At 39.5% G+C, this 17,545-nt stretch overlaps 1 protein-coding gene across 11 annotated transcripts in view; it reads left to right on the forward strand.

The window, feature by feature from the left end:
* The window catches only part of cacna1c (calcium channel, voltage-dependent, L type, alpha 1C subunit), a 114,407-nt gene that overhangs the window by 37,103 nt on the left and 59,759 nt on the right, over window positions 1-17,545 (forward strand). For all 11 annotated transcript variants that reach the window (XM_043236634.1, XM_043236633.1, XM_043236631.1 and 8 more), the window contains 2 exons: window positions 1,500-1,842; window positions 4,263-4,368. In XM_043236634.1, coding sequence (XP_043092569.1) covers window positions 1,500-1,842; window positions 4,263-4,368 — 449 coding nt within the window. The remainder of the gene's footprint in view (window positions 1-1,499; window positions 1,843-4,262; window positions 4,369-17,545) is intronic.

Genomic DNA, 17,545 nt, shown 5'->3' on the forward strand with positions numbered 1-17,545 from the left:
CCCCTGGTGCCTGTGGTGATGCAGTTGCAAGATGCGATTAAATCTCAGTTCATGGTTTCCAAACCACACTGCTTCAGTGGCTGATGGTTTAAAAAGTTGAAAAAGTTTTCAGTGAGGTACAGATTTGTTCTGCGCGAATGAATGCTGGATTTTAAATTTGGCGTTTCTCTTCGACACCTAGTCTTTGTGTATGTGTGTGTGTGTCTGTGGCTCTTTTTTGTTTGTTTCTGCCTTTGTGCGTGTTCATTTGTGTCTGACAATACACAACAAACTTACCTCCCAATTAGAAAAAAGTGAGTGTCAGAGTATCTCTCGAGAGTGAATCCATTGTGGGTCCTTAAGGATGAGTAACTGAGATTCTTCATTTTGAAAGTCCTTTATCCAGAGCATGGCTTTACTACGGTAATTAGAAATGGTGCTTTAGGAGAGTCTGCATGTCATTGCAGAAAAGTCCACTTTGATTTCCGATAGTTTAACAGGAGTTAGATAACACAGACAACAACTCTTCAGTTCTCTTCTTACTCTCGTAACGTTACTTTGCTGAATCCTTACGACCAAAACACTTTCCCCTATATAAAAGACATCTAAAGTATGTGATTTCTGCATCACTAGCATCAGAAAACTATATATTGAATTTTTTTTTATCATAGACAAACTCACTGATGTCATTCTGACCTGACATTTCAAACTAATCCAGACTTTAGCTTATTCAGTGGGCTGCACCATTTATTAAAAAGTGAAGGGGGAGAGAGAAAACTGAGGGTGCAGGATGGAAGAAACTCTTAGTTCTGTGGTTTATGACTGTGATCTCACTCTCTCTCTCTCATTCCTGAGACACACACGCTTCAGTAGGACAGTTCTCTTTGGATTTTACGCTCTTGGACTGCAGATGGAGATGAGATACAGTCCTGCGGGGCCGTCATGTGTGATGAATACGCTGATGCAATTGGCCAGGATTATATTGGAATGCCAATATATAAAAGAACATTAATTGGCTTTTCACACCTGAAATTGTTTACCCAGGAGTTATTTCATAGAAATACCATGGGTGTTTAATCTTGGGTTGCCAGGCTCTGAGATTTCACACTGTACATTTGTAAACCCATTTGTGGATGGATTTGATGGCCTTATTTGCATATTTACAAGCTTAATAACATTGATTGGACAAGTACAACACGTGACAAGCACACAAACGGTTTTAATAACCGCTTGTCCATCTGGCTTTGGGCTTTGTTGTCCCTGTGGACTTCTATAAAGTAAATTCTCTTAAATGACTGGGAATCTGAGCCTGGGACAAGGGTAAAACAATATATTTTTTTAATATTCTTCAAATCTAAACTAAAAGGCGTTAGAAAAGCTGCCGAATAAATGAAGGTATGATTAAAAAAATTCTATTTTAAACACGACATCAAAAAGGGCTTTGTTAGTGCGGCACTAAACATCACTGAACTCCGCTTTCTCACACTCTCTCATTCACTGTCTACTTGTTTCTTCTACAGGCTCCAACTATTCCAGTCCGTCGTTGGCTCCAGTCCCCAGTCTGAATGAGGACGAGCGTGTGGGGGGCGGGGGTGGGGTGCTGGGTCTTGCACCTGAACACATTCCCACCCCTGGCGCCCCCCTCAGCTGGCAGGCAGCCATCGACGCGGCACGGCAGGCCAAGCTGATGGGCACCACCGGAGCCCCGATCTCCACTGCGAGCTCCACGCAGCGCAAACGCCAGCACTACACCAAACCCAAGAAACAGGCCAGCACTGCCTCCACGCGCCCTCCCCGAGCCCTTCTCTGCCTCACTCTTAAAAACCCCATCCGCAGGGCGTGCATCAGTATCGTGGAATGGAAGTATCCTTTACTGAACTCTGACCTGCTTGTTTTTATATATATATATATATATATATATATATATATATATATATATATATACACACACACACACACACACTACTGTTCAGAAGTTCTGGGTCGGTAACATTTTTAAATGAAGTATCTTATGCTCACCAAGACCTCAAAAAAAACAGTACTACTGTGAAATATTATTACAAATTAAAATGAATGTTTTCTATGATGATGTGATAGCAGAGCTACATTTTCAGCAGCCGTTACGGCGATTTTCAGTCTCACTAGATCCTTTAGAAATCATTTTAATAAGGTGATTTGCTGCTCCAGAAACGTTTAATATTATTAATGTTGAAAGCCGTTGTGCTGCTTAATATCTTTTAAGGAAATCTTGTGAAATACTGCTGTTTTCAGAGTTCTTTTAAAAGAGCAGCATTTTCGGAAGTAGAAATCGTTTGTGACAATTGAAACATTTTTACTGTCACATTTGATCAACTCAATACATCCTCGCTGAGTAAAGGCATTGATTTCTTTCAAAAAAACGTAAACATTACTGACCCAGAACTATCTGTGCTGTAATTCACCACATACTTCATTTGAAAGGGCATGCTCGAATCTGACAAGCCAGTATACTGATGCAAGGCCTCAAAGTGCCATCACATTAAAAATCACACAATACTCATTATTTATCTGTAATTCTGCAGACATGTCCATTCCAGAGCGACATATTGAGTTTGTGACGGTTGCTTCAGAATCAGTTTTCTGAATGTTAATTAATGTTACAGTTACAGACTACTCGTAAACTCAGGACGTAGCTGACTTTAAGGCTGCGTTCATTGATCTCTGGGCCATAAATGTATTCTTTTCGCATTTTGATTCGCAGCAGTGCTTCTGAATAGTTGTGGTTGTTAATTGCTCTATGATCTGTTTGTTATTATTACAGGCAGCGTTTGACAGATGCGCTATGGCATCTTTGAGTTGTTGTAAAAAATGCTTTGTTGCATGAAGCGTTACCAAAATATGAAAGCCCTCCAAAAAGTGTTTTTTATGCCACTATCTTCTACAAAGGGTTAAATCGAGTTGAGCTTTGATGAGTCATTGAAGTGCACCCCTGAAATGAATTTTTACAGGAGACTGTAGGACGGTGTGTTCCCCTGTCCTTTTCCCCTTCCTCTCTTTCTTCCCCCTTCTCTCACGGTTTTATGTAATCGCTTTTGCCCACAAGAGACAGCGATAGGCCCCTGACCAGGAAAATATGTTAATGAGGATTGATTGGTTGAGTAAAATGCTTCATTCATCTGGAAACAGGAGATCCAGCTCCCATTCACAGCTTCAGCCAAGAACCGATCACATCATCAAAGATTTCCCCATAAATTCACAAACCGGCACGAGGGAACGGCTGAACAGAGGAGACAGAGAAATATTTTCCCTCATTAATTTAAGTGGGGTATTTCATAAAAGTTCCTGTTTCGCCGGTTCTATCCGTGTGTGTCTTCCGTCTTGCACACACTTGACTGGACCTGTATCTCCTGAGACTCCACAGCCCATCTCTCCTGTCTTTGGCTGTGTTGCCATGCCAACAGCTCCTCTCAACAGTCTGAACAGGTCCATGTACACACACACACACACATACTCACGCAAATATTCACCCCTCCCACACGCGCACACACACACAAACGCACACGCATATTGACCCCTCCTTCAAACTCGAATTCGGTCACACACATTCACATTATGCACAGTCAAGCAGGTTTCATATATAGAAGTGTTATTTATAACCTTGTAAGACCTTTAAAGATTAAATTCAGTTTGGGTCTGCCTGCAATGGTCTGTTTTTACTCCCTTGGGGACCCGAACTACTGATCTACAAGCATGTTTATCTAAATGGGTTACAGGGTCTATGGCTCTGTAATTCTGAACTAACCCCAGAGAGCCATAACTCAAGGCCCAGACAGCAGATACAAGAGAAACATCCAGAAAAACAAGAACACATCTGTTTCTCCTCAGGACACGTGCCATGCGACTCAACACCCATCTCGGAGAAATCCATTCCTGTAACAAATGATGACACAGTTTGATTGCATTTCCAGCAGAACTGAAAGCCAAACAAACAATTTGGCCAGTGAAAAGAGAGAGGGAGGAGAGGAAGAGAGAGAGAGAGAGAGAAGGAAAATGGGAGGGGGGGGGTGAAGATCGTTGTCTTGATGAAGGCCAGGTTTTTGAAGAGCTTGGCCTAGCTATTAACAGGAAAGAAAAAAAGATTTGAGTAGAGAACACAAAAAAAAGAACAGAGAGGATCTGGACACTCACATACTGTCTTGTGCACTGATACTGAACTTAACATGTGCTGTGCTGTACGTGTGTGTACTGTTCTTTCGCTTGTGTACGAAACACATCTCAAATTTTCTTTAACACCGACTCATCAGACCGTTTGAAATCATAATTTTGATGACTATTTTTGCAAACTGTGTGGCCTTAGCTGTCTACATCCCTTTCCCTGAGGATGATTCCAACGCAACCAACTCAAACCTGGTAAGAGATGCTCTGCCTCACAGCACAAGTCAGAAATGAGCATGTTGATGATGATTTGAGAGTGATGATAATGATGATGATCATTATGGAATTAAGACTGTAATTACAATGTTTGTGGTGCGCTGCTGCTGATGAATATGCCGATGACCGTCGTGGTGAGGATGATTATGCCTGTAATGGTAATAGATGTTATGTAATATCGGTGGTGGTAATGTGATTATGGGAATGGTGAGGACCATTTTGGTGGTGATGGTTGTGCGATATGATTGTGGTGATGTCTGTGATAGTGACGTAGTGAGGAGGATAGCACTGGTTGTGATGCTGTTTGATGTGATGGTAGTGGCTGTAATGTGATGATGATGATGGCCATTCGGATGAATTTCGGGTGATTGTTATGATATGTAATGTATGAGCCAAAACCTTCTTTTTTTTATCGACGATGGTAGTAATGATGGGGAAAATTGATCATGGCAATGTTAGTAGCAGTGAGGACGACGATGGTAATAGCTATGGCTGTGGCGGTAATGGTAAGGATTATACTGGCTGTGACAGTGATTGGGAGTAGTGTTGGTGATGGTATGGTTGTAATTCGATGGTGCGAAAGAAACGATGATGGTGTTGATTATGTCAGTGGCGATGAGTTTTACACCAGGGGAACCTTTTAATAGTTCCTAGAAATACTTGCGAAATAGTTACCGCTCTTTTGGTTTGTTTGCATTGCAGGAAATAGGAAAAGCTTTAGTACTAAAATGTCAATTTGGGTGAACTAAATCAGCCTACTTTGGCGTAGAGTTTACAACAGTTCTATAGGACCAACTATATGCTGATTTGCCAAATGCTTGTGAAACACCGGCTATCAGGCATTTAAAGAAAAACACCCACAAACATGGAAAACAGCGATTAGAGCCTTGTGGTGGATAACAGCAGCACCTTATATGTAATGTATGACGGTGATAATGTTTATGGCGATGACGTGTAATGGTGAGAATAATAGTGGTACTGACATGTCGTGTTGAGTGATAGAGGGGATGTGATGGTGGTAGGGTGGTGTGATGATGGTAGTGACATGCGGTGACCACATGCTAATGACAGCAATGATAGTGGTGATTACATGACGGTGGTTTCTGCTGTGGTTATGATAGGTTGTTGCAAATAGTGGTGATGTTACAGTTGCTATGATATTGATTGATGTTGGTTGAAGGATTAAATAGCTCTCAACTTTTGTGTGGTGCAGTTACATTTTAGAACTTACACTGGGCTTTGAATTTGAGGTGTAGGCTGCTGAAGCTAGAATAGAGAGATTGGAGCTCTGTAAGCCTAAGAACAGCCTGTGTGCTTCAGTGCTGAATGTACAGTACATTCAGCCTGGATGAATGCAGAACGATGGGGTGTGTGGGTAATCTGGATGTTTGGCTGTGGAAGGAGTTCTCAGACCTCTCAGAGATTCATGCTGTAGCCTGAGTAACACTAATCCATCCACCCATCAGCTCGGAGATCTGAAGCCGCATTATGTCTTTTCCCAGCGAAGAACACAATGGAAACCTGTGAATGAAATATCATGTGTCCACGCTTTTGGGGGCGCACAGCTCATGGCCAAGCAGTGATTTTACTTATAATGGCTTAAGCAAAAGTAAATGTACATTATAATGTCATTCAAAGTTTGGATCTGTTTTTTTTATCAGCAAGGCTATATTTATTTGATTCAAACAGTAATATTATTTGAAATATTATTTCAGTTTCTAAAACTTAATCATCAGCAGTTACTCTAGTCTTCTATGTCACGTGATCTTTCAGAAATTATTCTAATATGCTGATTTATTAGTGTTGGAAACAACTGTGCAGCTTAAACATTTTTTTTGCAACCTGTGAAACTTTTGATGGCTAAATGTTAAAAGAGTGAAATTTATTCATAATTAAAATCGAACAATATGAGTCTTTACTATCATTTTTTTTATACAGTCAACACATCCTTGCTGAATGTATTGTGAATGTATTCATTCAAGAAAAAAAGACTCCAAACATTTGAATAGTGTATATTGTAACAATATTTATATTTTAAATAAACTCTGCTCTTTTTTTACTTTTTATTTATTAAAGATCCCTGAAAAAGTATCACCGGTCCCAAAAAAAATTAAGCAGCACAACATATTAGAATTATTTCTGAAGGATCATGTGACACTGAAGACTGGAGTAAAGATTAACTTTGCTTCACAGGAATAAATTATATTTTAAAGTATATTAAATATAAAACTGCTATTTTAAATGTTTTACAGAATTGATGAGCGTAAGAAATTATCTTAATTAAATATCCCACAGACCCCAAACTTTTGAATGGCACTGTCAATAAAAAAGCCTTTTAGTCAAAATATAAAATGCAACATATATGAAGTTGTTATTTTAAACATTAAAGTATAACTTTGGTATTGTACGCATATAGTTGGTATGTATTGATATGTAATTTGTTGGAACGTGTAAGAAGACTAAATTATGTAATTACGGAGCTTGATGGGAGTGGGCTTCTAGTGACTCAATTACGTTATTTGCAATGGCTTATGGGAATAAGGTTTTATTGACTTGATTGTGTCATTTGCAGTGGACTGCTATTATCATTTTCACGGTAACAGTAACCTCTCTCATTATTAAATCTATAGCTCTCATCAGTATTATGGGTAATGTTGTTTTTTGTGGAAATTTAGTAATTCAGTACATTGTTGTTTTTGGTTTAATGATATGCTCGTGATATGCCTGTCATTAAAGGTTTGTATTTTTTATCCAAAATATCATAACTTATTTCTAAACTGAATTTTTACCCCGAGTACCTGGCTTTTTACGTACTACAGGCAGGTTAGAGTGACACAAGCACGGGTTCCTGCGTTTGATACATACACCTTTCTGCTTATGGGCTATGAACGGAATCTTTTGATGGGTAGAGGTTGTCATGGATATGGTATCCTTGGTGATGGTAAAATGCACAGCTACCGTGGTAACACAGTAACTATGCAGCCAACCTGCAGAGCAGAAGGTGCATTCACTCGGAGACAAAGAACTCTTCGTTAACTATCCACTTATCTGTTGCTCCCTTCCACGGTTAGCGATATGAAGCTCCCTTCTCATTATAATGATGATAGATTCAAAGAATACTCCGCGCAGGTCTAGCACATTGATCTCAGACCCAAAGATGCCGGTCAATCTGTGTTTATGGTGTTTGACCTTGTCTGACAAGGAGGAGTTGCTTTCACACCACTTCTGTCAGCAGACACCTGTGGAGCAGTGTCTGACAGAAACTCATCAGCATCCAGACATCAAATGTGAAAAAAGGCTGGTGTCGAAAACATAGTCAATGGACCCTATCGCAAAAACCCTCCTTAGTTACTGTTGCTGTGTCCGACGAAGAGAAAAGACATAGAAGGTTACTACTGATATGAAGCAAGGTCTCAGATTTAACATGTTGTCTTTTTTAAGGAAATCAAACAATAAATACTTTTATGTGGATCTTTAATATGTTGTGACAGATCACTGTAGCCCCTCAGATGAACATCATAATGCGTTTTATTTCAGCGTCAGATAGACGTCAATGCACACAAGTTCAGGTCTGATTTGTTTTTTGGGCAAGATGGCAGACTCTGCGTTATGATTGGTCAGTTCGACTGTCAATCAAACTATCTGCAAATGGTCGGTTAAGAAGGGACTTCACGCCATTATTTATCAGGCATAACAATTCACTAATCAGTTTTGCCCCTTTTTTACAATATGCGATATAAGCCTTATGTGTCTGCAAGTCAAGTTTCTGCTCAAAGTTCATTATATTGTCTGCTTTGATTGGAAGCAGAAACGCGCCGTTTCCGTGTATGTCTCTTTAAATGCAAATGTGCTGCTACTCCCTGCCTTTTCTCCAGAAATGAGCTGTACCTTTACAGCTCATATATCAGATATTCTGCTAAAAAACTATTAGCTTGGCTTTGGTTATCCTGTCTATCACTCTGAAATCATGTTTTTCTGAGCTCACACAAGCATGCACACAAAAAGAGGCTGTTACAAAAACAGTCAAAACAGTTAGCATGCTTTCTTCGAACTTTCACCTTGAGTACACAGTTGTGGCTTGACATTTTACATTTTCTGGCTTAAATATGAAAAAAGTCAGATTTTCATGCCACCCTTAAAACTTTTCTCGTCTGCAAATATTTTGTTGATGCACTTCATAGAAGCATCATTAGTCTGTGGGTTGCTTGAACATGTAACTAACCAAAAACCTGTATAATGAGGCAGGGTTTGGGCTTACCTGACCCTGAATGTTCCTTAAGGAATGTTTATATAAGAAGTGTTCTAGCAAAAACAGCTAGATGGAGCGCAACAGAATGGAACAGAATGCAAGAGTCTCAAGATGCGTAAAAGATGGACTATTTTTAGCTTGACATGCCGTCTTAAAAATGCAACACTCGTAGTGGGACGCTATAAAACAGTGTGAAATGTGACGCAACAGCAAAAGACATCCATCTTAATGTGTACTGTATGCCTGTAGCGGCGGCACTTTAAAGCGGAGTTTAAAAATACAGTGTTTCCAAAAGAGTTTTACTGTGAGAACCATCAGAGCACATTTTAGGTGAAGCATCATAAAAAATTTAAGACGTAAATGGTAATTTAATAAAACAAATACACAGCAAATGGCTAGTCAATCATCCAGAGCTCGTATGAATAATATTATATGCATATGTTTTTTTTTACATCTTTAATTAGTTTAATTTTAATGGCAGCATATAAATATATATATTTTTTTAAACATATAATATTTAACATTTTTACGCTTTTTAAGATCACAAATAATCTCATAAAAAGCTATTGGGTAGGATTAGGTGTGTAGAATATGATCATGCACAGTATGTGCTTTATAAGTGCTAATAAACAACCGATATGTTAATAACAGGCTTGCTAAGAAACAACTAATAGGGAGAATTGGTCCCTATGCTAAAGTGCTACCAAATTATTTATAATAGTCTGCTGTAGAGTCTGCACCGGAGCAGGCTTGGCAAAAAAAAGGCACATCGTGACTAAAGAAGGGACTGCGTGTGTTTAGCAGGTATATGCATGTATTGAGCATCGAGTTTGTATATATGTGTTTTTATCGAGCAGGATATGTCTGATTGGTGAGATCTGAAATAAAGGCGTTTTTATTTTTAGATCACTGTGAGAAAACGGCTGTCGCTGAGACTCTGGCGACTGGCCAGTTCACATTCTGCCCATTTCATCTACACAAACATCATATTTAGACGAGATCCATTCTCTCCTTGCTGCACAACCCACACAACACATGTGCACCCCTCCCTTACCCGCATGAGTGAGGCCGTGCCATAAAGATGTGCCGCGGTGAGCGTGTAAGAGATATGTGTGCGTAAGGTGTAGCGCGTGCGTGTGTGCGTGTGCGTGTGTGTGGTAAAGGTGTGTGTGGAGTGAGTGGGAAAGGGTCAGAGCTCTGTGGGGACGGTGCAGTATTTTAAGGCAGCTAAAAACATCACTAGTGCAGAGAGTGACCCACATACATTTCTTCCTCACTCTCTTTCCACAGCGCCCTCTACCTGCTCCACTGAACACCGCAGCCTAGCGTAGCCAGAACGGCAAAAGTTATACGTAGTATCTGTCACACCGCGGAGATGTATGGAGTTGTGATTTCGTCTCTGTGCGTGTGTGAGAGAGAGACGGACGGCGAGAGAGTTTAAGCAGAACGATGTTGATGCTGTGTGTCAGTGAGTCGGGGTCCGTTTCTCTCGGTCTCTCTCATCTTGCTGAATGTTCTCAGTTGCTGCTGTCACCATGCCTACCAGGAAATTTCCACTCCACTAGATGAGGTCATTGTTAAAGAGCTCTCAACTATTTCTCTCTTTCTTTTTATCTCTCATTTTTATTTCTGCCGTTCTATCTATCGTTAGATCAAAATCACATGGCACTTTGGTACTGTGGTAATGAAAGAATGTGACATCTAGCGAGGGGCCTGGGCTCCGTGTGTGTAAATATTTGAGCAGCGTCCCATCTATTTGTTCATCTTTAGCACCTGTTGTACCTTTATTGTTTGGTGATCCGTGGCAAGGTCACTCGGTTGCCAAGATTAAACCCACGCGCATCTTCAGCATCCGTCTCCGCTTTCTCTCGTTTCTGTTTTACATTCTCACCCCTTCATGGGAGATCTTCGCTGACATTTAAAGCTGTGCACGGATCTGTCCCCTGTGTGTTTGTTTAGGGAGGTGGGCTCAAGGTAGCACTCTGCTAAACAAACTCGAGGTGTTTCAGTTCAGCCGAACTTCGCTTTGAAAATGTTGTCCATATATGTAGTCTTTACAGAATTAAAAATGTAAATACGAGTCGTATTTTAACAAGAAGATAAACATTTTCTTGTATAAATCCGTGATTTCGAGCAAACAAAATCTCTGTCTGACTCAGTTCTGTTCGTTTTAAAACGATCACGACAGAGCTTTGTAGACTTTTGGAGTCTCAGAAGATCAGAAAAACGCCTCTTTCAAACACGGAGAATATTTGGATTAGGAATAAACTGGATGGCCAACAACCTGTCCAAACAATTAGTGAAATTATATATAGTAGTGGTGATTTAAAAGTGACTTTATTGGACGTGTCCCTGTGGTGTGACATGTTTATTTGTTAAATTTCTGCCGAGGGGCAGAGTATTCCCATCAGATAACCCACGACTAGTCGATTTCGAAAAGATGTGTTTTTGCGCGCGCCGTACTCTCATACGCCATACAGTCTAAAGCAGAGTGTGGGACAGTGCATGCGTAGAGTTTAGGCATTGTTGCATGGGCGCCACACATGGCAGATGCCACAGATGTTCATTGCATGTTGCACAGAGTGTTTGCGCGTGTGAGAGGAAGCTTGATTTATGCTCATGTATGTGTGTGGGCTGCATTACTTTATTAATAACCATTTGATCTTTTGCTTCTGTGGTTGTTGTTTACATCACTGGGTTCCTGCGTGTCTAGCGTAGCCGGGATGTGCATTTATGGGCAATTTTGAAAAAGCGGGGTGGTGGTGATTTCACAAGGTCAGAGGAAAAAGGGAAGCACAGAAAACACAGTGCAACGTCGTTCCCGCATATTGTTTGAATTTTAATCTCACCACAAATGTGAAATTTCGAGTGGAGTGTTAAAAAAAATGTTATTTTAGTGAGGCAGCTGTATTAACTCAACTTCAGATATTCCTGCTTCATATGATCTGTCGCTACATGCTGATGTTAGACTTACTGAAGTTGTTCTGTGAAGTTTTGTGCATGTGTATATATATGGACTTTTGGCAGTATTTTTAGATCAGACAGTTGTTTTCTTTTACAGCAGTTCATAGCGGCTAAGTTTAAAACCATGTACCACTGCATGTTAGTAGAGTCTATCTGTGGCCCGGAACACGCATGCAAGATGGTTACATATTTTTATTATTAAAAATGTGAATTTTGAGATCACAAAAAGCGCTGGACCCCGTGTACACCTCACAAAAGAAAAGTATATTGATTTAATAGTGTACATGAATTAGCCGAGTTAATCATATATCATTTGTTCATGTAACTTTAACATTGTAGAATGAACACAATGAAATTAAGTTAGAGTGAAATGTATTGAAGTTGTATCGCTTGAGTTGATTTTAATGAAAGTGTATATTTTCAACTATGTCTATTTGTGATTGAATAGCTAAAAAAATAAGTGCCACTTTTGAATGGTTTATGGTTTCAATAATAATTTTAGTGCAAAAAAAAAAAATCTAGCCTTTTCTGCGTAACGTAATATGCAATAAACCTTAAAATATCTGTCCGATTTTTCGAAATTACGATTCAAACAACTTAAATTTAAATAAAGTAACGATTAATAAAAACGATTTTAGAAAATAATTAACTTCACTATTGTTCATTTGTTTTTTGTTTTTTTACATCTTCCCCATTCACTACCACACTGTAACTTTTTTTAAACAACAGAAAATAATCAAAATAATTTTTGCCACCGACATCATGCCATAAAAGTCTTTAATCCGAAAACTCATCCCCTCAGCTAACCCCTACCTCCCTCGCCCTCATTTACCTCCTCACAGTTATGACCCTTAAATGGGAATAAATGAATAGTAAATCATAAATGCGCTTTGTGTTATGCGAGTTTCCTCTGCAGATGCATATTTAATGCCAAACACAAAGACACCGAAGCATTATGGGAGCAGTGGGAGGCATTTTATCAGCCTGAACACAGTACCGTAACAGCATGTGACTAAACGCCCACCTGCGTCAGACTGCTGTTTATTTAAACATTCGGATCGTATGAAATCATATTGACTGCATTGATCGGCTTGTCCTGCGGCCAGCAGAACGGCTACATCATCAGCGGCGCGCTCGAAATCCGCCGGCACGCAACCTGGTACAGCGTGTCCTAAAGAAACAAGGAAGGGAAGTGAGCGGCGCCACGAACACGAGCGTGTCCTACACTCACTCACTCACACAGCTCTGGGATTTCAGATTGAGGACGAGCGAGAAAAATTGCTCTGTTTCTCTACGCCGCTTTTGCTGCCGCCTCTCTCTCCTTCTCCTTACCTTGACCACAGTTTGTGAAGGACACTCGGGTAGGTGTAAGGTTGTAATTCAAGCAGGTTAGTCACCTCCTCTGGACTTGTCTTACACCCTTCTTTCTCCTCCTCCTCCTCTCCACCACCTCCTCCTCCTCCTCCTCCTCCTCTTTCTCCTGTTGTCAGGACTCGGGGGAGGTAACCCAGTTTTTGTGGCCGGTGGCTGCAAGCTGATGTTCTAATACAAACGATGGCTGAACTATGAATAATGAATCAGAGCTCCGCCGCTCGCTCTCTCCTCACACACTAATCAGAGTGAGCTCAGAATGACCTTGCGCCGTCTTCCTCGTCCTCCTCCAGTGGTGGCCTCAAGGGAAGGACGAAAAGTCCCTCATTCTGACAGGACTGTTGAATTTTAATCTCGCGACTTGACGCTTGGTCCTGAATCAATGCATCGGGGCAATAATGACTGGCGGCGGAGGCCCTCGCGAACCTGCGGCCTGCCATGTTTCCGCACTCCTCAGCGAGCTTTCGGACTCGTAGGTCACCTCGCTGAGGGAGATTGGGATGTTTAAATACATCCTGGAGTTCGGCAGTAGAGTTTTTGTTTCTGTTACTACGAAAGCACGCTGGGTAGTCCCGCCCACAACAGAGTAAAAACCGCTTTGTATTAAGCATCAAATGATCTTGAGCTATGAGCGAAAATTTTTTCACTTATTTAAAATTAAAGGATTAGTACCTTTTTTGTGTCATCCAAGTTTTTGTCTTTAGTCGAAAACAAATGAAGGTCCAGGATTTTTCTCTATATGGTGGACTTCGCAGAAGTTACGCCAAACATTTTATTTTCTCCTCCAAATTTAAAATCACCCAACATCGTTGTTTTTAAAGGGCGTTTGATTTAGTCTTTGCGTGTTCGCTTTGTAAACACTGGGTCGGTACTTCCACCTACGTCACATGTGACCTTTCCAACACGATTACATAATGCGTGTAGTTGTGCACTGCAAAAAATGCTTTTCTAGCTTCGATTGTTTTTGTGTTGTTTCCAGCCAAAATATCTAAAAATTCTTAAATAAAGAAGGATTTTATACTAAAAAAAGTTGTTTTCAGAAAAAGAAAATAAGTGAGTTTTTACTTAATCTTCCAACGGGGTAAAAAAATCGTATTTTAAACAGAAAAGGTTATGTTGCTTACTTCATTCGCAGATTATTTAATTTTTTATGCAGTGTGTAAGAGCAAAAAAAAAAAAACAGTATAGAATTTTTGCATTTCCTGTTGAATTCCACTATATAAAGAAAAATCCTGGAATGTTTTCCTCAAAAACCTTAATTTGTTTTTCCCTGAATAATGAAAGACCCAAACATCTTGGATGAATAAATGATTGGGAAATTTTGGAAGTGATGTGGATAAAAATCAACAGCGATGGTTACCACATATTAACTTCCAAGCCAATTCGGCAGCTTGTGATTCATAAATGATTTCCTCCAAATGCCAACATTAACACAACAAAGTGTACACACTGGATGAAGATGAAGCGTCATGTCTTCAAAACACATTGTACGAACATACCGGTATATTTAATATTAGGTATTTTTAGTAATAAGTTGTGGCTAACACCTATATCTGCACTCTGTGAAGTGTCTCTTTATTCCTGAAGTGAACTTTTGTGTGGAGCAGATTCAATGTTTTAGACTGCCGCCTTGAACTTGAGAAAGTGAGTACAGAATGACACTTCAAATGTGTGATACCAGCAAAATGTCCTGAGCGCTTCACTTCTCATCCGGTATGCGAGTCCTCGGAGATGAGGCCACTTTTTTAAATGAATATCAACGAAGGAGGAGGCTTCAACATGAGTTCAGTGCACTGACTTTTATTTTGAAATTAAGTTTTTTTTTTTTTATTTAATAATCGCTTTTTTGGCTTAAAATTGCTGGTGGCTTAAAAATGTTGTAGTCAGATGTGGCTGGTGATCGAAGAGGTATTTGTTTTCAAATTATTTTGGCAAATTGGTGGGCTACTAAACCTGTTTCTATCACTGTTTTCCTGTTTTCTGTTGCTGTGAATGAGAATTAACATTTAGCTTTGAAGGGCATTAAATATTGTTATTAGTGCTTTGTAAATACGCAAATGCTTCTTCTATACTGAACTGAAAAGTATAGCTAAATAAAAAGATTTAGTTAAAAGAAGTGCTTCGGTGGTCATTCGGTGGAAAAACATTTGTCCTGAGCCAAATTGAAGCGATGCCCTTGCAAAATACAGAGTAGACCTCTTTATGGTTTGCATGTATGCATGTAATTGTTAATTTAGCTGCTTCTTTTGTTTTTTTAGAGCCACTTAATGTTGTGAACTTGCGTTGTATTACCTAATTACCAAATCATTTTACAAATGAGTCATTTAGCTGACACCTCTTTCAAAGCAACTTTCAGTACACAAACCACAAGGACAGTCCCCTCAAGCAAATCGAGGTTAAGTGCTCAAGGTTACAGCTGAGGTTTCTTTTGGTTTCCATCCCGGATCTGTCCGCTAATATACACAACAGTAAATAAACTTGTCTTGATCTCATGACGGGTATTTGCTGGTGAGCGTATAGCGGTGCTGCTTTGGTACGTGTTTATTGGAAAGCTTATATACCGTGGCCAAATAAGAGTTGTACTGCGCGAGTAAAGATGTGACGTGGGGTCAAGTGGTTAAGGGCTTGTAACCAAAAGGCTGGCGGTCTGACACCCACAGGGAAATATCCATGGCTGTTTTAGTATGCATGGAACACACACTCCATTTGCAGAGAACGATCTGTGGATTATTGATTACTGAAATGCAACACTATCACTATCTAACATGATGAATAAGTAACATCGACCACAAGGTCCAATCGCTCCCTTGGCTTGTTATGTGTTCAAACCATTATTTAAAGGGATATTCCATCATTTATTTCCTGGCTTTCATTTTTGGGTGGGGTATCCTTTATAACTATAGATGCTTTTTATTTTTTTGATTTTAATTTATTCTTATTTTAGCTCAAAGAACAGTTAGAGGTTAGTTGTCTCTATATGGTACTTTATTGTATTTATTTTACAAATTTTCTTTACCCCCAAATGACAATTTTGTCATAAAGGTTTGGAAAGTTAGTAGCTTTTTAATTGTTGTTGTTTTGTATTTGTTATATTTTGAAATTCTTTTACGCAGGTTTAGAATCTCGGTTGCTTTTTCATTATCTGATTATTATAAAATATAATTAAACTTTACTTGGCATATTAATTGTGTACAATGCACTTTTCTTAATATTAAGTTTAAAATGTGTTTTAATGTTACTTTTGATTAGGATTCTACAAACTTTGAAAGGCAAAACATTTAAAGTATAATCACATTACATATACTATGTATATTTTTAATTGCACTTTATATCTTTAATTAGTGCAAGTGCATTAAGTGCAAAATTAGTGGTGACACTTTAGTAAGGTAACTTCAACCTCAATAAATTCTTCATTTGCTGTTTATTATCAGTTAGTAAGGGAGTTGTTCATTTTGGGTAGAATTAGGGATGTAGAATATGGTTATGTAGAATAAGACAGTAATATGTGCTCAAAATGCACTAATAAATGGCTAATATTGTAGTAATGTGCATGCTCGCAAGCACCTAGGTGTAACCATAAAAATGTATTTGTAGCGTTTGCATTATTTGTAGCATAAATATATATCAAAACCATTTTAGGTATATTTATAGGGTTGTCATAACATGACAGCAAGCAAATAATGATGAATTGAACTATCCCTGTATGAATTTGACTTCTTATTTAACTGACAGAACTTGAGACTTTAATTCACACAAAACCGTATTAAAATCCAAAATAGCTGTACATTAAGATGAAAAAGCATGCTTGCAGACTTGCACTGTATGCCATTCTCCCTTTCTACAAAAGAATATGCCAAATTTCTGAAATGCTAAATGTCAAATATTTATAAAAAAAAAAAAAAAAAAAAAAAAAGTAAATGGCTGTAGAATAGTGGCACAGCGGATGTTAGGGATAACGTGGTATTCATTCGAAACGCATTCAAACAAAAGCATTTTATTAAAGTTACAGTGCACACTTTTAAAACGGTTGCGTGCTGCGCCATACAGTACGCTTTCTTCGCTTTCTACACCTGCACCTGTAGAATGTTCTGCACCAGTTCTTCATGTGACTCCATTTAAAACACTGATCATCAGGGGGCGTGTTCAGCTCGTTGAAAAAAGGGAGGAAAGAAAAAAAAAAAACTTTACAAGTTGCTAGGCAACATGATCAACGCTTAGTGTCTGTTTTTGAGGATCTTAAGGAAAAAATGAGCTTTTAATAGTAGAGACGGAGGGGAGGGTGTAAATAGTAGCAAGGCAAGAGAGAGACGGGGAGGTGGGGGGGGCATTTGGGGATGTGGAACAGCTGCATCCTCTTAGCCTGCCAGGAGGGCCGGCCCCCAACAGACACACACACACACACACACACACACACACACACACACCACCTTTGCCCCACGGCCCGAACTATAGTTAGCTGTCTGTGTGCTGCCTAGCAACCACATCCGAAGCAGGATGATGGAGGTTGAGCACGTCCCTTGTTCTATCTCTGTCATTGTAGCGTTGTGCGAGTGTGTGGTTTATACTGCAGAG

The sequence above is a fragment of the Puntigrus tetrazona genome, chromosome 4 (assembly GCF_018831695.1).
Source record: "Puntigrus tetrazona isolate hp1 chromosome 4, ASM1883169v1, whole genome shotgun sequence".
In the NCBI taxonomy this organism is placed as follows: Eukaryota; Metazoa; Chordata; class Actinopteri; order Cypriniformes; family Cyprinidae; genus Puntigrus; species Puntigrus tetrazona.